At 41.3% G+C, this 24,390-nt stretch overlaps 1 protein-coding gene across 2 annotated transcripts in view; it reads right to left on the bottom strand.

The window, feature by feature from the left end:
• The window catches only part of SHC3 (SHC adaptor protein 3), a 64,347-nt gene extending 54,235 nt beyond the window's left edge, over positions 1–10,112 (bottom strand). The window contains exons 1-3 of one of the 2 annotated variants that reach the window (XM_054810296.1): positions 10,089–10,112; positions 9,753–9,837; positions 8,700–8,864 (exon numbers count right to left, since the gene is read on the bottom strand). In XM_054810296.1, coding sequence (XP_054666271.1) covers positions 8,700–8,858 — 159 coding nt within the window. In that variant the 5' untranslated portion in view covers positions 8,859–8,864; positions 9,753–9,837; positions 10,089–10,112. Of the gene's footprint in view, positions 1–8,699; positions 9,521–9,752; positions 9,838–10,088 lie in introns of those variants that run through there. The other variant, XM_054810295.1, reaches the window with a different exon arrangement.
• Between the last annotated feature and the right edge of the window lie 14,278 nt (positions 10,113–24,390).

Consider the following 24,390-nt stretch of genomic DNA (forward strand, 5'->3'; position numbering starts at 1 on the left):
ATTTATCCAATGTAACTATTGCTGTAATAAATGAATGGTTACAGAACAGTCTCAAATCCATCTGTAATCTACACAAGATAAATAACAGTATTTTAAATAGTCTCAATCTTGTTTCAACTTGAAAAGTCTGCTGCACCTAACTCTACAGGCTGTGCATCAATTCTACTTCTTCAGATGCCTCTCACATAACTTACTACTCTTTCTGCCTATCATTGAGCAACCTGAATTGCAATTCATAACGCTGATCTAAAAAATACATTCATAAATATTGCTCATTTCAGGCTCACAACATATACCAGACTAAGTCTGTAACATGAACAAAACCTGTCTTGCATCTTGCATCATATCCAGGGTATTCTCCACAACTATGATCCTGCAAAATACCATATATCATATGAACTTTGAGCTTATAAACAATTTATTGGCTTTTTATAAAACATTTTTAGGTATGCATTTCATAGGGAATATTCTATTCTCCCTGTCTGCTGTGGCATGCATTGTGTGCTGGGTGACCTACTTTGACAGTCTGATTGTAAGCCCTCTCTATCAAGTGACCCAGAAGAAGAACAATTTTAAACAGGGCCCTGAGCAATGACAAGCCTTTGAACAAATTAAACAAGAAACAGTTCATGCAGTAGCCCTTGGGCCAGTCCGGGCAGGACCAGAGGTGAAAAATGTGCTCTACACCGCAGCCGGGGAGAATGGCCCTACCTGGGGTCTCTGGCAGAAAGCACCAGGGGAGACTCGAGGCCAACCCCTGGGGTTTAGGAGTCGGGGATACAGAGGATCCAAGGCCCGCTACACTCCCAACGGAAAAAGAGACACTGGCAGCATATGAAGGGGTTCGAGCTGTTTCGGAGGTGGTTGGTACTGAAGCTCAGCTCCTCCTGGCACCCCGACTGCCAGTGCTGGGCTGGGTGTTCAAAGGGAGGGTCACCCCTACACACCAGGCAACTGATGCTACGTGGAGCAAGTGGGTCACACTGATCACACAGCGGGCTCGAACAGGAAACCCCAGTTGCCCAGGAATTCTGGAAGTGATCATGGGCTGGCCAAAGTGCAAAGATTTCAGAATGTCACCAGAAGAGAAGGTAACATGCACTGTAGAGGCCCCACCATACAATAAATTGTCAGAAAATGAGAAGCCATACGCCCTGTTCACTGATTCACATTGTGGGAAACAATCGGAGGTGGAAGGCCGCTGTGTGGAGTCCTACACAACAAATCGCAGAAACTGCTGACGGAGAAGGTGAATTGAGCCAGTTTGTAGAGGTGAAGGCCATCCAGCTGGCTTTAGACATTGCTGAATGAGAAAAGTGGCCGATGCTCTACCTCTGTACTGACTCATGGGTGGTGGCCGATGCCCTGTGGGGGTGGTTACAGCAATGGAAGCAGAGCAACTGGCAGCACAGAGGCAAACGCATCTGGGATGACCCATTGTGGCAAGACATTGCTGCCCAGCTAGAGAAGCTGGGTGTAAAAGTGCATCACGTAGATGCCCACATACACAAGAGTTGGGCCACTGAGGATCATCAAAACAGCCAGCAGGTGGATCAGGCTGCTAAGAGGATCTGGACTGGCAACATAAGGGTTATTTATAGCTGGGTTGAGATGACAACTCAGCTCATCAAGGACGGGAAGCAACATACAGATGGGTTCATGACTGAGGGGTGGACTTGACCAAGGACACTATCGCACAGCTTATCCCTGAACGTGAAACATGCACTGCGATTAAACAAGCCAATTGGTTAAAGTATGGAGGACAACGACTGAAATATAAATATGGGCAGGCCTGGCAGATCGATTACGTCACACTCCCACAAACCCGCCAAGGCAAACACCATGTGCTTACAATGCCGGAAGCAACCACCAGATGGCTGGAAACATACCCCGTGCCCCACGCCACCACCCAGAACACTATCCTGGGCCTTGAAAAGCAAGTCTTGTGGCAACATGGCACCCCAGAAAGAACTGAGTCAGACAAGACTCATTTCCAAAACAACCTCACAGACACTTGGGCCAAAGAGCGTGGCACTAAGTGGGTGTATCACATCCCCTGCCGTGCACCAGCCTCCAGGAAAATCGAACGATACAACGGTGGGACCCTCAAACACTGGGACACTCATTTAACAGAAGCCATCTGGCTGGTCAACACTAGGGGGTCTGCCAACGGAGCTGGCCCTGCCCAGTCAAAACTTCTATGTACTGTAGAAGGGGATAAAGTTCCTGTAGTGTGCATGAAGACTATGTTGGGGAAGACAGTCTGGGTTATCCCTGCTTCAGGCAAAGGCAAACCCATCCATGGGATTGCTTTTGCTCAGGGACCTGGGTGCACTTGGTGCACCCAATTAATTATATATATAATTGTTACTATTCTCTTCCTTTGTTATCCTATTAAACTATCTTTATCTCAACCCACAAGGTGGTTTTTTTCCATTCTCCTCCCCATCCCACTGAGGAGGTGGAGTGAGCAAGCGGCTGCGTGGTGCTTATTATTTTCTTTGTGTCTCCCTATACACTGTTTATTTTTACCTTTTATCTTTTTGCTTGCCATTCCTGTCTAATTTGAAAGGGGTTTTTTTAGTCTTTAAGCTCTTAGCTGTGACTTGGATTCTCTGAGTCAGCCTTTTGAGACTGAAATCTTTCCTGGCCCTATGAAAAGCTTATTGAAAAATCTAGGAGAATATCTATCACTTATTAAACAAAAATTATAGATTACTATGACTAAATTGTGCCCAATCCTCCTCTGAAAACAAGTGGTGACTGGAAACATGGTTGCACTGAGTCCCATCATTATTCCCATCACAATGTAAATGGACAAGCTCTGCCTCAGACCTGCCTGGAGCAGCCAAAGGCAGAGCTACATCACATTCTATCATAAATATACAGAATCAAATAAAATATGAATATTGCATGACTTTGTAGAACTGCAGAGAAGCAATACTGAACTCCTCTTCCTCTACAACTATGGAATTTCTTTAATTGCTTAGGGGAGTAAATCACCCTGAAAGAGTGTCAGTAGCTGGGAAAGCTGGTTGTCTCTGACACTATCCCAGGGCAGATCTGCATTTTTCCCATTGCAGACATCAAGAAAATTTAATATTGATACTTCATTGACTTCAACTTTCTGCTATATATTCACTTCAACTTTCTGCTATAAAATGAAGCTAAGCAGCAGCACAAGTATAGCTAGTGTGTTAATGGAGACAAGGTTCCTCAATGGGTTGTGTGGCTAGGGGACAAAGGAGTGACTTGTCTCCAGCAGCAAAGGCAGGCATGGGTTTTCCCTGAAGATCTCGGTTCATCTGTGTGTTTTCTTTATGTTTGTAGCAGCAGATGTTTACATTGGGCACATGGTATTCTTACTGTAACCATTCTTTGAAGACAACTAGAGAAACCAACAATCCAATTTCCAAGGAGAAACAGAGAAGGAATTCTGGCTGAATGCAGTTTTACTGCCTAAAATGACCAGCTAAATTAATTTGTGGATTTTAAAACTGTAAATAACTAGCAGGACTGTGTAATTTTTGCTTAAACAAATACAGTTCTGACTTTAACTATTCAAATCAACATTAACAGTGCGCAAATTGTGTCACTCATGAAATATCCCTAGGTGTGGAAATTACGCCAGAGCTTCCAAGCCATTTTGGAAACACTTCAAATGTACTGCAGACCAGGCATTCACGTTGAGAGTTGAATCCTTCACCACCGAAATCATTATGTGCTTTGCTTTCTATGAAAGGTGTGCAAATGTACAATAATAGTACTTGATTCATGGAATTAATAATATAATTAAAGACTCTATGATTTTTGCTCATAGAATCTGATTTAATTTCTGTGAGACATGCTCTTTTCATATCGGTGGGCTTTACATCGGACCCATAGTGTTTCAGATCCATGGAGCTCAAAAAAGAGGTTTTCAACAGAGCAACAGGCATCAATATCTTTCTTTCATAGCCCAAATAACAGTGAAAGAAAATGCAAAGAATACTAGCTGATTGCAAAGGAATATGGTGTACTGGGAGGGATTATTTGCTAAAACCAATGCTGTCTGTCACTCCTCTCTCCCCAAACCTGTGTGCACGCAGCTTTAAAATCCATGGTGATAAGCCGGTTTCATAAGTCCTTGAGCTCTGGCTAACAGTATTTGGGTACCTGGGTTGAGGATAGCAGACCCCAAACTAAAGGATCAGTATTCAGTCCTATCATCACCATATGGCTGAAACACACAACTCACTTCTTAAACATGTAAGCCTCATTACAAACAGGATGCTTTGGGACTGTTTTCCTTATTATTAGAATCACATGCACAGAATCCTACTGAGTATGTTTTTACTCAGGTCATGTCAACCTATTAGTGATTAACAATTAACACTACTGCAACTTGACTGATAGAAGCAGAATTTAAAATCTCATTAAAAAAAAAAAGAAAAACCAAACCAACAACCACCAAACAAAAAACCTTGCACAATTTTTTTCTATAATGAAGGAAGATAAATTTAGCATCAACCAAAATGAGAAACTAAATGTCTTGCTGTGTTAATATTCTTCTTTATTTAAACAAGTAGATTGTAAATTTGACTTTATGTCCATTTAAAGGAGTAAGAAGGAAGCAAGAAACCTTCTTCTGTTTTTCTTACAGGCTATGCTAGATTCCATTCAAACAGGTGGGCAAAGAGTATCACCACAAAGCCATGAAGCATTGGTATCTTGCTCCTACTTTAAACTAGCAGCAAATCAATTCTGGTTAGAACAGAAAGAAAAAAAAAACATTCTTCCAAAGACCCCTGAATCTTCTAGGGGAAGGCCAGATATGTTGCAGTTTCCACTGTGTTAGCTCCATTTAAGGCTGTGCTTTGCAGTTCGGGTTAGGCACTAAAAAAGAAAACTAATTTTGTAAATTCTGTGTCTATTTGCAGAGATCTGCTAAAATCACAGCTGGCCTGCGTATATGCTGAAGGGAATACTATAGTACACAAGAAAAGGATGCAGTAAGAGCATTCAACACAGCAATTCAGTTCATCCTTAAGCACATACTTAACTTTCAGCATATAGGAGTAGCCTCAGTTATTTCAATGAGAACATTCCCGTAAACAGTGTCATGCAGAAATGTTTGCAGAACTGATGCCTTTACTGGGTGCTGTGTTTGAACAGCTTCACAAAAGATGTCTATTTTCCTCATTAGATATAAATCGCTGTTACCCCTTCCCAAGACATGAAAGTGTTAAAATGTTAAAGAAATAATTGTAGTTAGGATTATACTTTTTAGATACTTTGCAACGATATTAATAATTTAACATGCTTTTCACTGAAATATTATTTGCTTCTCTTGTGGTGCTTCTTTCAGATGAAGTCCTTTTTTCTTTCTACCTCTCAGATACTATCTTTGTATCTGTTTTTAGCACTAGATTTACCCAGGTCTGTTCTATACCACTGTCTTGGTTTTATGGTTTGTTAGCTCGTTCAGATATACTGTATAGAGGGTTATAAAATTATGCTATAGTATTTTGGGTTTATTTAGTTCTGAACTGCTGAAAAACAGCATTTTAAGCTCATCGACACTTGTTACAAAACCCAACCACGAGCTACCTAAAGACAGACGTACATGTGCCTCTTGACTGTTGATCGTGCTCTTAATTAAATGTAACAAAACCCAAAATGTCTATGCCATTACCCAATTAAACTCATCAGTAGACATTTATCATTGGAAAGAAACAGATTTCATTGAAACATTTAACTACTGTTACATTAAACAGTTTTACACTTTTTTATTATATGTATTTGTTTTTTCTGACCACATGAACATTTATAATCGCTCCCTATAGTAATCAGTCCCTCTACGGGGAAAACACTGAGCTCTTCAATGACTTCCATCACAGCAAACTATTTCATTAATTTTTTTTCCCATTAATCCATAATTTGTTAAACTGTTCACCACTAGTATTAAGTAAAATATCAGTACCTCACCACTTTATGTCACTTAATATAGCTATGGTCATTGTCTAATTTGTTACAAAAATTTTTTTAATGTTTTTGTGAAAGTTTTCCCATTAAAATAATACCTAAAAATGCAATGTGAAATCCACAGGGAGAAAAAAAAACACTGAAAGTGCCACTATTTTTATGGCTAAAAATAGTTCCATTGCAGCAAACGATGAAGATCAGAACACATAATCCTACACCCATTTTTAAGCATTAGAGTTACACTGCCCATTTAAAAAATGGGTAATATGTGAAATGTGGGGACAGCAGTAAAGTTACAGATTTGTTATACATTGCACAGAGGAACTTTGTGTCTAGATTCCAATTCAAGTTATCAAACTACCCAGTAGTTACAATTTACCCTGCCCCATAGATAATTTTCATGTTTTGAATGTGGATTAATGAGAAAATAGTAACCCAGTGCACATTTACACACAAAAGGATAAAAGCTTTGCTGGTTAACAACAAATCTAATTTTGGCTCATTTAACTAATGGCATATGGAATTTTCTGCAAGGCATATGGTACTAATTAAACATGGTACAAGTCCCCCAGATAGTCAATATAGCCATGAGGTATCCAAGGAATGTTTCCCTTCAGTGTATGTTATCTATGTATTGATTTGATGGTCTGAATGCATAAAAGCCCTGGGAACTAACAATGTTTAATGATGTGGGAACTGCACTTCTATTCTTATCTATATGAATGCTGCAGTTGCTGAGGAAAATTCTAAGATACTTAATGAACAGACAAATTATGGAACAGTTTATTTTCATTCATTCATTAACCACTGATTTTTATATTTATTTTTAACCCTTATTTTTACATTTAAAGCACTGATCTGTGATGCGGTATGCCGGACAGCATGAAGTTAAAGATATCACCCTATTTTTTTAATAGAAACAATAATCTAGACTCTATACATTTTAATGACATTAGCAAACACCAAAAACATAAGTTGTATGGTACTAATGGCTTATTCTGAAAATTCTAATATACATAATGTGTATAAATACACTTTTGTGTATTTGACACCAGCTGCACTAATTAAAATATTGTCCTACTGTTAGTGTTAGATATGGGTTAATTATTAACTTTAAATGTAAGTCCACCTGTATAACATTTTAATTCCCTTTTTCAATTCAAGGATATCATCTTCCTCCAGCATACAAAAAGTCAACCACTGAAAAAATTAAGAAAATGAATACTGTGTTTGTTCTGCTTCATAGTGATCACTTCAGGTAAAACAAACAGCAGCAGTGAATTCCCACAGTCATTAACTGCATACTTACAATATCCTAAGCAAAATAAAAAATAAAATAGCCAAGTTCCCTGAGCTAATGGGAAAATGACCTTCTGTCAACCAGAATATTTCCATGAAAAAAAACCGATGGGGTCTCAACACCACTGTATCTAGCATCAGTGGGTTACTTTTATTGAAACACTTCTCTAATGGTAACAGAGCAGCAGTTTGTATTCTGAAAGGTGGCACTGACTATTTTGTGGTTCCAGTAAATTTTAGAGTAGTAAAAAAGACAGTACAATTTCCACTCTGAATTGGCCAATTTGCCCAATCTGCCATCACTTGCAAAATCTACCATCACCACTAACAGCAAGAAATGAAAACTGTTACCTAGTGCTCCAACTGTTAAATATGCACTCTGCTTTTGATAATGAGACTTGAGAAAAACCGGTGAGAGTTAAGCAACAAGGTTGTCACTCAGTGTTAAAGCATCCTGATACGAAGTCACACTTGGACTTTGATACCCAAAATAAGATGAGACTAAAAATAGACCTGTAATCTTATTACTAGTCTGCTACAAAACAGTTTAACACTTAAGATACAAAAGCCACTCGGCAAATAAAGCATGGTGACTGAAGAATGAATTCTGGACAATAATATTATTTTCACACTTTCTGCACACTGTGCTGGGTGGTGTAACCAGAATCTTACCTGACTACAAAAACGTTGCACATACCCTTCTCCCAAAGGCTCTAATTTAACAGGTCATTTCCAAATATTTTCAAAGCATATGGAAATATTACCCTGTAAACTTAGGACTCTGCTCTTGATATGCTGTATCAATGAACTGAAAACAGCAATAACATTTAAGGTGGCTGAATTCTCATTATGTAAAATAAGCTGCATTTTCCTGCTCTACTTACAACAGTATTTCTATTTGTAGAACATGATAAGAATTGCGGTCTGTGCCTTACTGCTCTAAGATTTCAAATATAATTTCACTTTCAAAACACACATGTCCTTAGAGGTATTTTCAAACTGAAATATCATGCAAGATTAACAGTTCTTCACACATCAAGGAGTCTTTCTTTCCTCCTGTATACTGCACCAGACATATTGAAAGCCTATGTACCCAAAATATATACAGTATGCTAGATAACACTGAAAACCTGAATTCAGAAGAAGGAGGGGAAAAAAAAAAAAGTAAGAAAACCAGCTTTTAGCTTAGGAACAGTATTTTTACACAGCTGTAGAACATTATCTGACAAAGAATCTATTTGCAGGTTTGGTCTAATTTAACAAATTAACACAGCTTCCCAATCCTGCCTTCTTGCATTTACATACCATGCATTATGCACAAAAAAAAAAAAAAGGAATAAACAAATAAAGATCTTTTCAGCCTGTCTAGCCTGTCATCAAAACCAGCAGTGAATTTTTCATTGATAAAAAGAGAGAATGGAAGAAATCAGACCAACCTTCACAATGTACGTCACACCAGGTCCCAAGATCTTCTCACTCGGGTGCAGCCATCCTCGAAAGGGTTTATTGAGAAAGCTGCTACTTTGATTCCAGTCTTCACCTCCTGGGTGCAACTCCTCTGACCGTGTCTTTTTCCCCAAACTCATCTTGCTCATGTCCTGCTGAGAACACGAAGTGGCAGAGACAAGGTTACATGTGTTGTCTGAAGTCCCTGCTGCTGAGCTACAAGCACTCGAGCTTCCCTGCAACTTGGAGACAGCAAGCTCCTTTACTGCAGAAGAGAGGTTTTTGATACCCAGAAGGGTGCCTGTGTGCGAGAGTTTCAAGTGGGACACTTTATGGATGAAGGTGCACAGAGTGGTGGGTCCATCTTCTTGGTCTTTGCGGAGAACTTCTGGCGAGACAAGGTACGAAGAGGTTGTTGAAGTCGTAGCAACTGTTGAGACCTTGCTGTTCATGGACAAATTGTGAATAAGATCATCAACTGATGTCACCGAATCATTCCTGAAGCGGTTGTACTTGGTACGTTGAAGCATGCCCTCCTATCTGGTTTCCTGCATATGTTCTGGCAAATCTGATGCCAACACAGGAGATGCCTGTGCTAACATACCAAGCAATTCATAACAACATAGAGAGATAACAAGACTTTGGGGTAAAAAAGATAACAGTATAAGGAAGAACCAAAAAAAATTTTTTTTTAAGAAATTTCTTATGGTTCCCCGTTAAGGTTGGGTGAAGTAACAGTTTTCTAAGACAGAGATCCCAGTCCTGCTTAGAGCTGCCAACTCGCTCACAGCAAAAGCATGACTCACACAAATGAGAAGGACCCTTTTCAACAAAAGGCTCAGTGAACACTGCAAATCACTTCCTGTAGCAAAAAAAAAAAAAAAAAAAAAGAAGAAGAAAAAAAAACCATCCACCCACTTACAGCACACTAGCACCAATCAATTCTCAAATTTCCTTTTCCTATCTTCTCAAACAGATATTTCCTTCCAACCTTTAATTCCTCCCCCCACCACCACCACCCTTTTGGTACCAAAGGCAATTACCTTTAAAACTGAATTAACAGCCTTTATGAAATACCACACTTTATTCTTCTGTTTAAATGTTCTTCCACCTCACATATTTGTGAATCTATAAAGAAGTGAGAGTTAGATAGCAAATATCTGGATAATATTTACACATATATATCCTCCTTTCCCCCCTCCTCCCCCGCTGCCAGCAAAACACAGACACCTTAAAGGTTTTCAGAATACCTTTAAGCACACAAAGTATTTTAAAAACAGAGGACAGAACTAAATAATATCCACAATTTCTTCCACAAAAGCAGCTTAACAGACTTTACAAGTGCCTTTGTGTCAATGCTGTCTCTCACAGAAACTTACATCCAATTTTTGATTAAGAAATCCTTCTCCCCTGTTACTCCACAACAATCTTCTATTTTAATGCAGGAATTACATCAAGTAAGTATGTGTGAGGAAAAATATTTTTCAGAGGTCCGACAACAGGTTTAAGAGATGTTTTTTCTTTCACCACTGATACTCACTCCGAAGAAAAACATGAAGAGGATCTTCAATTCACTGGAATGTTTGGTTTAATTCTGAAAAACTGAAAAAACCTAAAAGAACATTCAAAGGTCCAGGTAGCAACAAACTGACGTCCTGCAGTGAAAAATAAGAAAATGTACCAGGTCTTCTTAAGCATAAATGTCAGCCACAAACATTTGATCTCAGAACTAGCAAAACATGCAGAAAACAGGTATTTCATTTTCCCTACATTTTTTTGAAAAATACAAAATGTGTACAGCATTGTTATACACAATGCCCATCACGAGCCATATGGCTCTTTTCTATAAATTGATCTTCTTTGCAAAACATCTTTTGGATGTAGGACAATACACTGCATTATAAACAAATTCAGACCAGAGAAGTTGCACAGTGCAAAGTTATTTTTTAAACAAATTACTAACTGCAGCACAATTTAAAGGAAAAATCCTATGGAATTCCTTCCCTCTCCCATGATTAAAGGCTGCAGCATACAAAGTGCAAGTACAGTGAAACAGCCAGCTCAAATACAGGTATTTAATTAGTATATACATGACATTAAATTAAGTCAGCACCTCTTATCCCAGCAGTGATGAGTAATGGCAATGTCCTAGTCAGTGTAAAAGCAGGTTTCTAGTGATCTGCGGAACAGCTTTTCAGCACCACACTGCGAACCTGCTACAGCATCCACACAGCACTCATTCCTCTCTTCATCCTCCTAGCATAGCAACAGCAAATATACACACCATAGGCTATTTTTACATGTCTGTACTGCCCAGAAAACCCTATTGATCCCAAATGGCTCTCTTCATTAGAAGCGGCTAGCGAAACTGCAAAATGTGAATGAGATTCTGTGCATGTGAATGAAAGGGCTGGCTAGCATCCCCACTTTTCTGTGAATGAAGCGAGGCCTCGCAGCCTCTGCCAGGCAATCCCTTGGGTGCTCACCAGCCCAGCCAATACCAGCCGGCTTTGATGACTCATTCAGCAAAGCCTTGCTAAATAGTGGAAGATCCCATTTCCAGCACAGGCGGCACCTTTCTTTTTTGCAGCAACACCAGAAAACGAAGCCAGCATCTGAGCAGATGAGGGTGGGTTGCTGAGCCCCCATAGAAGAGAGGGTGTTGCCAGAGAAATGCATGGGATGTCCACAAGGGTGGCAGGCAAGGAAAAGCGGGGAGTCAAATCCGGGTTTCTCCCCGACGTGTGCATTCAGCTGGTTCATTTACATCCAGGATGGGAACATGAATGTGCACATTTCGTTTGATGTTCGATTGCTCTCTATGTGCACCAGCAGATTCACAGATTTTATAGGTTTGCCTTTAGAGACCCCTAATGCAAAAACAAAAAACAAACAAAAAAAAAAAACTTGCTTGAAAAAATTGCATATACTTATTTACCCTATTAGCAGAGTAGATATTTAAAAACAGTATGATTATCAATCCACTGACAGAGAGGCAGAGGGAAAGCTAGAGGATAAAAGCTTCCCAGAGCACCAGCAGAAGGGTTGATTTCTGACACTGCTTCACTGGACACAGAACCACTACCAAGACATCCTTTGGATGTTGAGCTCTCCTGGAAATCTGACATTAGATGTTGCAGAGGAGCACTGAATCGCCCAGCGCTTGAAATCTGGTACTCATTCCAGTGTCTGATTGGGAGCCAGTCTCCATCACAAATCTGGCCCTAACTTGGGAGAACTAAACATTTTAAAATATGGCCTTTTATAGTTCTTGGGACTAGAAGACGTAAGTAATTTTGTCGTACAGACAGCAGGTTCAAATCCAACTCCAGGAAATAATGAATGACACTAGGAGACCTTGTAATATGCATAAACTGCAATTAAAATTGGGATCTAGTTAATTCTAGCTATTGCCAGAGCATTATAATGCCTTTGGCATTTCCAACAACATGCCTGTAGCCTGCACACTGACTACACCACGCAAGCCCTAAACCAGCATGTACCACTATTGTCATAGCACTACCGACAGCAACATGTTCAAACCATCATTTCTCTCTAATCTTGCTCTCCGCACCTATGCTAGGTCAGCGACTAAAGTGAATCCAAGTTGAAAATGAGCCTTTTTCTTTTCTTTTAGCAGGGATATGAGCCAGACACTGGCACCATGAGTAACAAGTGGCCGTGGAACAATGAGTTCATTGTTGACTCAGTAATAAAATGGTAGGTTGAAATTCAACGTTGATAAATGCAAAATAATACATAATCCTAGCAATAAATACACAGTGAGGGGGTATACAGTGCCTCTGAAAAAGTATAGCATTTCTTATGAATTATTGGTAATTTTGGCATCTCTGACCATTTGCTCTTTTTAGGATTTTTTTCTTCTCCATTGTTTTTTCAGTTCTGTTTTCTCATGGATCCTCCTCTCATCCCGACACAGTCTGCATCTCACGTGACTGTTCCTCCTTTTCTCCCTCCAAGTGGCTCTCAGGGGCTCATCCTTACCTGTCACCTTTTTTCCTTCTGTATCTTAACTACCTCTCCAGCCTATACTTCAGAAGCAAGTAACTTCTATTAACAGCAAAGGGTAGGGGGGGAAAAAAAGATACTGGGGGGCAAGATTAGAGGGAGGAAAGAGGGGAAACTACATTTTGGTTTCCATTGTTAGGATGAGGTTTAAAAGAATTTAAATTGCTGCAGACGCAAAGGTAGGAGGCATTGTCAATACACAAGTTAAACCAGGCAAGATGGTGTGATCACCATAAAGAGGAAGCAGAGGCAACACAACTCCCATGTTCCGCAACCTGTATTAAGAAACTCTCCCAAATGCAAAAAAGGTGACTTTCAGTGACACATATTTAGAGAAATATTAATCATATCATATTTAGATAAATATTAATCATACAATCAGAATCAGCAAAAATATCTAGTTCCAGAACATACTGTGGTTAAATATGTGCTTTATACAAACAAGTGCTAGAAACTCTTAAAATTCTGCCGAAAGACCATTTGCATTTCAGCTGCCAGCGGCAGTCAAATTGCTTGTGGACTAATCTGAATTTTTAAAAAAATGAGCGTGAGAAAGACACTAACTTTGGAAAAAACAAAATCCAAACTGAATTTCGGTTAGCTAAGTCATAAGAAACAGTGAATACAGCAGACAAACTTAAATATAGATGTTGCTCTGAGTATTAATTGCAGCACACAAAAAGTAGCTGCAGGGCCATTGTAGTTGACATTCCTCTTTACAATAAGCCCTAAACAATTAATGTTACTATGATGCAGCATTAAGCCATCAGCAAATAGGATGCTATTCCTCACATTGTAATGTGATGGACACAAGGGTTAATGCTCTGCTTTAGTAAATCGTCTTGCGGAATCTTTAATATCACAAATGGTTGATTCCTCACATAAAAAGATAGCGTTTTGATAGTACAAAGGTTTGTAATATCCTGTGGGGACACTTCTTCTCTTGATTAGTTAATTGAGAAGGGAAAATACCAGCTTTTTTTTCATGAGCTAGATATATACCAGAAATCTCTTATCCATTTATTAATCCAGCTTCATTTATGTGAGTCAACCTCCACTGATGTAGTTACGGACAAGCAAGATAACATCAAGACAAGCTAAAAAGCATTATGATCTAACCTTCTTAAGAAGGTATGTAGCTATTTTAATTTAAAAAAAAAGTATAAATAATTTTATCTATTCTGTTTGTACATACTTAATACATCATATTCTGTCTTCCTCTGTGTCTGTGATATACCTGCACACAGAGCTCAGTTATGTGCTCCTGTGATTTCAAGGGAGACTCATCACATAGCTGATAGAAATATTGAAAGGCACTGAAGTTCCCATCACTGTCATTAAGAAGAGCCATGACTATCTACCTTTACTTCAAAATATTTTGCAGGAAAAAACATAGACTGGGCTCACATCACTTGGATTTTTTTTCCATACTGGATGTTTGAGTCAGACGTCAGCTTACTGTCCTATGAAAAAAAAAAACCAACAACAACAACAAAAAAAACCCCAACCAAACCAACCAAACAAAAAACCCCAACAAAAATAACCCACTACAAACCAAAACCAGCCAACACAAAAACCCCAAGACCTGTAGGCAAAGGCTAGGTTCTCACCTAGCAAAATTTTAACAAATTCTAGTTGATTTATTTAAAAAAAAAAAAAAAAAAAACAAACCTAAAAACCTGCTGTAAATTGCCCCCAACTCTGCTTCTCACCCCTTCTTTCTGAGATCAGAGTTTTGCTGTTTCCGTGGCAACCTTATTGCCAAGGGTGGGCTGCGCCAGTAAATGGAAGCACTATCTGCAGCTTTGCAAGTTATTCCTCTGGAAAACCACATTGTTGGAAGTATTACTGCTCAAAATTAGTGATCGTTAATCATTAATGATCAACTTCTGACTTAATTTACATCAGCAGAATGTAAAATTAAGGTCTGAAATGCGCCTACAAATTTTGGTGCAGATGCTTAGGTTTTGAGCCAGAAGCTGACCCTAAACAAGGAGGATGTTTTTTCTGTTAGTTGAAAATACTGAAACAATTCTCATCTTAAGACACTTTCACCCTGTGAAATATGACATGAAATATTTGGAAGAAAATGAAACTTGTAACTCCTTCTGCTCCATTAGTGGTTCCTGGGGGCCTATTGTTAAAAGTCGATGTACTATAAAAGTTCAGAGTAAAGATGGATCTGAGATAACACCCGAATCCAAACATGACACTAAGCTTTTGCAAGGTAGGCTCAGACAGGGCAGTGCATTAAAATCTGCAAACCAGCGCAAAATCAACCTTGTAACATGGGACCTGCTTTTACGAAAACCCAGATTTTTACAGCAAATTGTTCCTTTCTCTAAGCCAGCCCCTGTGGTGAGGAAGAGAAGTAGCAGCAGTGTAACAGGGGTGTATTTCCCAAGTACAATCTAAAGCTCAGCCATGTCTGCGTGGCTGCCTGCCCCTGCCACAGCCCTTTGTAGGTGCTCATCCTCCTTCTCCCTCTCCCGAGCCCTCTGCACCCAGAGCCACACTCCAGCTGGAGCATCACCCTGGACAGGCACTCTGCTTCCCAAAGAAATACCTCCCAGTCATGTTTTCCTCCGTGTCCACAAACAATCACATGGTCGACAAACGGCACTGTGTTGTAAATTGTATTGCAAATAAGAGGCCCATAACCTTCTCTCTGGTCCTGTGATGCACTAGTGCTGATGGAAATGACAGTTATTCTGGGCATGTATGCATTAAAGTCCAAGTGTCTCCAAGTGTTTTCATTTTAAACAATTAGAAAAATTGGAGATTTGGGGGAGAAAGTAAATAGCAACCTAGTTCACTGACAAATTATGCAAGAACTCTTTTTGCTGTCTTCCTTTGATGGGGAGCCAGTCAATTACTTACTTGTTAACCCAGCGCCTTTGAATTTAATAATTCAGTTGTCCTCTTTTCTACTTTGTAAAAAGGTGTCTATTTCTGTTCTGGTGTTTCAGTGGGGGTTTTGTGTACTTTCTTTTTATTCTGTTTATATCTTATTTTCCTAGGAACAAAGTTGCTTTAAAAAAACTGCATATGAAGTTCTGACTTCACGAGTTTCCTATTGATTTCAATAGGAGTGCAATTTTTTTTGCGGGTTGCCCAATCCAAATGCAAGTCTGGTAATTTTAATTGTTTCTGAATTTTTATAAAAGAATTATTAGCTAAACTGATTAAAATGTAGAAAAATACCTATGAGGTATAGGTTATTAAAATAAATTATATTTCATTGGTTGGCATTCCAAAAGTGTATTTATTTTATGAAAATTTAATTTTTTATTGATATTTTCCTTTTTAAATAAATGAAAAAAAAATTTATTACATATATAGTATACATACAAATCTGTGTTTTACCATAGGAGAAGATTTACAGTCCAGTACCCACTCTTTATTATGATAGCTAAATACTGGCAAGAAGAGCAGCAACAGAAAGGATGATACGGAGAAATGCACAGTGCTATTTTTTGTAGCTTTCGGCATCAGGCAGGGCTAATTGTACCTTGTCTGAGCAGACAGCAGTCCATTAAAAATATCGAAATTTCCCAAATCCGTATGTTCCCCCTCCCCTAATTAAAACGGTATAATCAAAATGATAAGAACCAAAAAACAACAGACAGTATAAATGGCCATCATTGTCTTATGCTGCATATTAGACCAAAATTTTGGTAGTAACTGCAGAGATTTGGTGGCAGTAGCAGAGCTGTTCAGCCTGCTCTCACCCTCCTGTCACTGACTGCATCACCTTTGCTGTGTTGCCATAAAATGCATGCTGTGGCATCTGACTGAAGAATAACACAGAAAAAACCGGTTGTTTTCTTCCACCAGATCAGTTCTAGACTCTGATTCACTAAACAAATTGAACTGAAGGCAGAGCAAGGGTAGAAGTAACCAGTCACGCATGGACTGCGGAGAGGGAGAGGAAATGTATTCGTTGCATAGGCCAGGACAAACGCCTCATACCCACTTGCGTCAACTTCACCCTGAAACACAACCCACTAACTTGTGCCACCAAATCATACAGATTTTCTTGACAAACAAAGAGTTACATGCCGTGCTGTATTTACAGCAAAACAGTTACCAATCAACGCTTTTATTAAAAGAATTCTGGCAATCCTGCAGTAGTGGGTAACAGTGCTGGTGGAAGGTTTTTCACAGCAGCAGTCATCCTGGAAAATTCAGAATGTGGGGTACTTCTGCATTATTTGTACAAACTGCTGGTGTGAGTCACTCTACCTGTTTATGCTAATGCTGCTTGTTATCTGACCTGAAGTGAGGGTTAACTTCTTTCTGAGTACAGTCACGTGGAAGAGGCATCCACAGACACATGTATATGCACATGTGTGCAGGCGTGCACACGTGCGTGCAGGTATTAAGGATACATCAGCGAGGTTGCTTGCCTTCCTTACATTTCGGTCGGACTATCTAGATACAACAATAGGTATGGCAAAACAGGCTGGCCAACCTGCGCAAGACGCAGTAATGAAGCAGGGGTGGGTGGCAGGATTTAAATAGCTGTTTAAATGAACACTTAAATGTACTGCAGTTTACAAATTCCATTGCTAGTACTGTGAGGAAAGGCAAGAATTAAAACAGCTGAGAAGACTGAGAAACTCTGTCTTAAGCTCCATGCATTAAAGCAGACCAGAAGGGAGGCAAGCATCCTTCACTCTAAAAAGGACTCCAAGATTAAAAAATGCACAGAGTGGCATAGGAATGGAGACAGACATGTGTACTGCTCTACTGTCATCCACAGCAGCTTGTGTATTTCTTTGCTATAACTAAAGTATATAGTGACTTTCTCTAGGTACCCTCAAAATCTGTTTTGTTTGATCAAGCAGGACAAACCCCTGAGAAACTTCAGTACAGTTAAGGCTGAGGAAGGATGGAAGCTACTGGTATTCTGAGTGTCAGCAGTTCTCCAGAGGACTTTGGGCACATGAGCTAGGACCAGATTTTGGTAACAATGAAGACATGTAGCAAGGATGTACAGCAGAGAGGCTGGAGCCAAAAACTTGGCCAGAGCTTGAACACACAAGCAGAAACTGAAGCCCACTGGGGAAGCACAGATATTTGATGGGTATCCAGGTCAGAGGAGCTACCCAAGAATGGGAGAAAATGGTCGACTATGCAAATCTGTTGAGAAATGCATGCATCAGTAGACCGACTCCAGAGTTGCATTGTGCTCACTGAGAACTGGGCTTCAACACAGCACTGGTGCCAGGAGGAAGAGGTGGAGGAGAAATGCCCCCGGCAGAGACACTGACCCCAGCTCCCAGTTCCAGAAGGGAGAAAAGGAAAAGGAATGTTGGAACCACCACACTGCCTGAGATGGCCTGTTACAGCAATAAATAAAGTGGAAGGAAAAATCCTACTAAGTGACACTGAAAGCTATCAGCCTTATTACCTGCTGGCAACAGTAATGCTGTTATCTCCAGGTAGTTCAACAAGTTCAAGTGACAGCACATCTGTGAGACTAGCTGAACACTATCATTACAGTCAACATGTTAGCATTGCATAAATGATGATTGTCTGCTATTATTATTCACTTTGACTAGGACAGGAAAGAGTAAGTATCTCTATTGTTACAAAATTATTATGTGCCACTGGAGCAACCTGTTAAGCTTCTTCTCTAACTGCTATTACTGACCACCATGAACTGCAATTACCCTTAAATTAATATTTTATCTTAATATGAGTAGCAGCACTATATCTCTCTAGGACTACCAAAACAATGCCACAGCGGTGCTTTGTCCTACTAAAGCCACTAGTCTACCCCAGAGCAAAAAATTATACCAATAAAAACATGATTTTACACATAACATTTTATAAATACTAAAAGCCTGCTTTTGAATAGCACCTGACCAACATATGCCTGACCAGCATATCTAAACTGGCAGAAATCTGTTGTTTAGATACAAGCATTAGCATTGCCATGTGGCTACAAAATCCTTAAGTACAATTGAAATAAAAATTCAACAGTTAATGCCAAAATAACTCTACTGCACAAAATTTTGTATCAGAATAAATATACACATCTGTTCCCTGCTCAGTGACTCAAATATCACCATGAATGTTCACAGACCACCATGGTGAGAGAAAAGGAAATATTAGAAGGTTTCAGTATAGTGATGTGTGGGTAGACGATAATGTTCCTGGACTGACATTCTTTCTTACCTTGTCAATACCACTTTAATTCTGTTTTAATAATTTTGACCAAACTTTTTTTTAAGAAAAAGCAAAAGAATATTCTGCTAGGAAAATCCTCATCTATGCACAAAAAGGTATAAATTGTATTTAACTGCTCTATACTACATCTTTGTAACTCTTTCTAGCACGCAGACACTTTCGTCACACACAGCCATTCCGCACAATAAACTTTCAGCCACACAAAACTAACACCTGCCCTCTGGTGTCCAAGATGCAAAAGAAGCTGGAAGGAGCTTTTCCTTCCTACAAAGCACATAAACTCTCTCTAGAGCATTAGCATCTACGGGCAGCTAAATCACCAGCCTGAAAATCACACCTAAAAGAGGGAATAAGGAGAATGAAAAACTTGCATCTAAGTTCCTGGAAGACCATGTTATGGCAGCAAAAAGTGAGTGTGGGCCATCAGAAAATAAGTTTAATCCTGTTTAGGAGGGCAGCAATGTCCTGCCTGCCTGTTCCATCTGTTCAGGAGCACCGACCAGCAACCCTATCTCAATTGCTGCTTCAGCTTTTTGAGCTTTTGAAAGAAAGCAGTCCATGAAATGTCACCAATAGATAAACCGTCTTCCTCAGCCTTGAGGGGGTCTTTCGCAGCATAAATGATGTTTCCATCACTTAAGGAAAAGGGAGGATACGTACTGCCAGGAGAAGTGATGCACAGTGAACAGAAGTATGACATGTGAGCAGTGTGGGAAGGATCATATGGTACATCCTTCTGTAATTTTTATTTATGTCCACAAAATTATATTGTAGCTATGAACCAGGAAACAGATCAAAAGGCTGACTAAAAAAAAAAAAGTAAATACTTCAAAACATAGATAGTAACAGTCAAAAATAGGCATTTTTCTATTCCCCACAACAAATTTTCTTTTATCAATTATTTTTTTACTTCATTATAATAAAATGTGAAACTTCCCAGTACAGCAGATGCCCAGAATCTTATTAAAAAATAAACAGGGGGTTGAACCAGCAGAATTTTCATTTGGCATCACCAGAGATTTTACTGAACTTTAGAAATAGGAAAATATTCTTTAATGGCTGTTAAGTGCCTTTTTGAGAAAGCTTTATTTTCTAAACTGTCATTAATTAATTTGTTTTGAATAGAACTTTAGCCAAAGTAAATTAAAATTACAGGACAACCAAGTGATATGTCCAGTCAGCCTGGGTTTATGATAGGCAAGTCCTGCTTGACTAACCTGATCTTCTATAACAACGTGACCCACTTAGTGGGTCGACACTCTGGAGGGAGGGGATGCCATCCAGAGGGACCTTGACAGGCTGGACAAGTGGGCCTGTGCAAACCGCATGAAGTTCAACAAGGTCAAGGGAAGGGTCCTGCACGTGGGTCGGCACAATCCCAAGCACAGCTACAGGCTGGGCGGAGAATGGATTGAGAGCAGCCCTGAGGAGAAGGACTTGGGAGTATTGATTGATGAGAAGCTCAACATGAGCCGGCAGTGTGTGCTTGCAGCCCAGAAAGCCAACCGTGTCCTGGGCTGCATCAAAAGAAGTGTGACCAGCAGGTCGAGGGAGGTGATCCTGCCCCTCTACTCCGCTCCTGTGAGACCCCACCTGGAGTACTGCATCCAGCTCTGGGGTCCCCAGTACAGGAGAGACATTGAGCTGTTGGAGAGAGTCCAGAGGAGGGCCACGAAGCTGATCAGAGGGCTGGAGCACCTCTCCTATGAGGACGGGCTGAGAGAGTTGGGATTGTTCAGCCTGGAGAAGAGAAGGCTCTGGGGAGATCTAATTGCGGCCTTCCAGTACCTGAAGGGGCCTACAGGAAAGATGGTGAGGGACCGTTTATGAGGGAGTGTAGTGACAGGACAAGGGGTAATGGGTTTAAGCTAAAGGAGGGTCGATTTAGGTTAGATGTTAGAAGGAAATTCTTTACTGTGAGGGTGGTGAGGCAGTGGAACAGGTTGCCCAGAGAGGCTGTGGATGCCCCATCCCTGGAAGTGTTCAAGGCCAGGTTGGATGAGGCTTTGGGCAATGTGGTCTAGTGGAGGGTGTCTCTGCCCGCAGCAGGGGCGTTGGAACTAGATGATCTTTAAGGTCCCTTCCAACCCAAACCATTCTATGATTCTATGAGGGAAAGGCTGTGGATGTTGTCTACCCGGACTTTAGTAAAGCCTTTGATGCCATTTTCCACAGCATTCTCCTGAAGAAACTGGCTGCTCATGGTGTGGACAGGCGTACTCTTCACTGGGTAAAAAACTGTCTGGATGACCGGGCTCAGAGATTTGTGGTGAATGGAGTTAAATCCAGTTGGCGGCTGGTCACAAGTGGTGTTCCCCAGGGCTCAGTACTGGGGCCGGTTCTCTTTAATATCTTTATCAATAATCTAGATGAGGGGATCAAGTGCACCCTCAGTAAGTCTGCAGATGACACCAGGTTGGGCAGGAGTGTTGATCTGCTTGAGGGCAGGAAGGGTCTACAGAGGGATCTGGACAGGCTGGATCGATGGGCTGAGGCCAACGGTATGAGGTTCAACAAGGCTCAGTGCCAGGTCCTGCACTTGGGTCACAACAACCCCATGCAACGCTACAGGCTTGGGGAAGAGTGGCTGGAAAGCTGCCCAGCGGAAAAGGACCTGGGGGTGTTGGTCGACAACTGGCGGAGTATGAGCCAGCAGTGCGCCCAAGTGGCCAAGAAGGCCAACAGCATCCTGGCTTGTATCAGAAATAGTGTGGCCAGCAGGACTAGGGAAGTGATTGTCCCCCTGTACTCAGCACTGGTGAGGCTGCGCCTCGAGTCCTGTGTTCAGTTTTGGGCTCCTCCCAGCAAGAAAGACATTGAGGTGTTGGAACATGTCCAAAGCAGGACTAATAAGCTGGTGAAAAGTCTACAGCACAAGTCATATGAGGAGCGCCTGAAGGAACTGGGGTTGTTTAGCCTGGAGAAGAGGAGGCTGAAGGGAGACCTTCTCGCTCCCTACAACTACCTGAAAGGAGGTTGTAGTGAGGTGGGCGTTGGTCTCTTCTCCCAAGTTACAAGTGATAGAATGAGAGGAAATGGCTTCATGTTGTGCCAGGGTAGGTTTAGATTGGATATTAGGAAAAGTTTCTTTACCAAAAGGGTTGTCAGTCATTGGAACAGGCTGCCCAGGGAAGTGGTTGAGTCACCATCCCTGGAGGTATTTAAAAGACACGCAGGGACATGGTTTAGCGGTGGACTTGGCAGTGCTAGGTTAACGGTCGGACTTGATGATCTTAAAAGTCTTTCCCAACCAAAACGATTCTATGATTCTATGATTCTATAAAGTTAGTTGCTAGGAAGCTACCATAAAAATGTCCTTTACTTATACATAGTGACTATCAAATTAATGACCTTTCAGCCTGGTGTACTGGTTTTGGCTGGAACAGAGTTAGTTTTCTTCATAGAAGCTAGTATCAGGATTTGTGCTGAAAGCAGTGTTGGTAACACAGGGATGTTTCTGTTATTGCCGAGCAGCGCTTACACAGAGCCAAGGCCTTTTCTGCTTCTCACCCCACCCCACCAGTGAGTAGGCTGGGGGTGTGCTAGAAGTTGGGAGGGGACACAGCTGGGACAGCTGACCCCAGCTGACCAAAGGGATATTCCATACCATATCATGTCATGGTCAGCATATAAAGCTGGGGAAGAAGAAGAAAGGGGGACTGACATTTGGAGTGATGGCGTTTGTCTTCCCAAGTAACCGTCATGCGTGACAGAGCCCTGCTTTCCTGGAGATGGCTGAACACCTGCCTGCCCATGGGAAGTGGGGAATGAATTCCTTGCTTTGCTTTGCTTCCGTGTGCAGCTTTTGCTTTCCCTATGAAACTGTCTTTATCTCAACCCACGAGTTTTCTCACTTTCACTCTTCCGATTCTCTCCCCCATCCCGGGGGCAGCGAGCGGCTGCGTGGGGCTCAGCTGCTGGCTGGGGTTAAACCACAACAGTCCTTTTTGGCGCCCAATGTGGAGCTTGAAGGGTTTGAGATAATGACAGATTTGATTGGAATGTGCTAGATCGAATTTATAGCTGTTATTGCTGTTTAGTTATTAATTGGCAGGCTCCTGTGCTTGCCATGGGCTTGCTTGCCTCACTGTACAGTAGAGTCCAGTGCTCGTTAGTGGCTGCTTTTTGCTTTCACTGCTCGCTGTACTGCTGTACTGCTGATCATCAGACTGTGCTGTGCCTGGGAACATTTTCGTAACAGCTAAGGTGATGCACCTGGGCTGGCAGATGGCCGGGGCATCGCTGCTGTTCCTGTGCTGCTGTGCTGGACAGGCTGGAGCTCCTGTGTGCACTCGAGTCGAAGGGACTGTGACCTGTGGATGAGTCCACATGGGAGCAGGACATCCCAAAGCATCTGTGGCCGTGAATAAGTCCACACCAGAGCAGGTACACCCCAAAGCATCTGTGGCCATGATTATGTCTGTGTGGCAGCACACTCCCTCTGGAGGACTGTGGCCCAAGGATAAGTCCACGCTGGAGAAGGTACACCTTGAAGCATCTGTGGCTCTATATAAGTCCATGGTGGAGCACCTCAAAGCATGTGGCCATGGATAAGCCATGACAGAGCAGGTACATGCCTGGAGGGACTGCAGCCATGAGTAAGGCCATGTTGGAGCAGGTTTACTTCTGAAGGAAGTGTGACTGTGGGTAAGGCCATGCTGGAGCAGGTGCACCTCAAAGCGACTGTGGCTGTGGATAAGTCTATGCGACAGCAGGTATACCCCTGGAGAGACCGTGGCTCATGGATAAGGCTGTGCTTGGAGCACGTACAGCCCTAAGGGACTGCAGTCTGTGGATAAGTCCAAGCTGGAGCAGAGGCAAAGGGAGGAGTTCATTGCAATGTTAAACCCAACGGTCTGGTCCAAAGGGAGGCAGAGATGGCAATGGAAATACCTTTAAATTGTTGTAACCCATGACCCTTGAGTTGCATGTTATGGGAATTACTATAGCAGGAACCACCTGAACCGATGGAGGAAAGCCTTACAAGAAGCAGTGCCAGTGCAGCAGTGACCTGACCTGAGCTGGCTTTGGTGCCCAATAACTTCATGCAACACAGCACCTCTCCTGTCTTGAGTGACCACCATAACAGATGGAGCCCAAAGTCATGGACTAAATTAACTCAATGGACATTTTGTGGGCTTTCTTTGGTCACCTCTGTAACTGCTCAGTAACTCTGTAACTGTCTCTGTGTATCACTGGTCAATCAACAGTTAATGAAACCACTGACCAAATTCAGCCAAAACCTACAAAGAAAGGGAGTTTCAAAGATGTTAACTAACAACACATTCATGGAGTAAGGCAGGGAAAAAGGTGAAATTCTACCCATGCCTCCAGAAAGGAAGGCACCATAGTGTTAGTCTGTATATCTTAAAATCTAATGCTTTTAATAAACATGCCTTACATATTATCGGAGGTATTACCAGTATTGCAGAACTTCAGAGATAATGTTGAAGA

The sequence above is a fragment of the Grus americana genome, chromosome Z, assembly GCF_028858705.1.
Source record: "Grus americana isolate bGruAme1 chromosome Z, bGruAme1.mat, whole genome shotgun sequence".
Lineage (NCBI taxonomy): Eukaryota > Metazoa > Chordata > Aves > Gruiformes > Gruidae > Grus > Grus americana.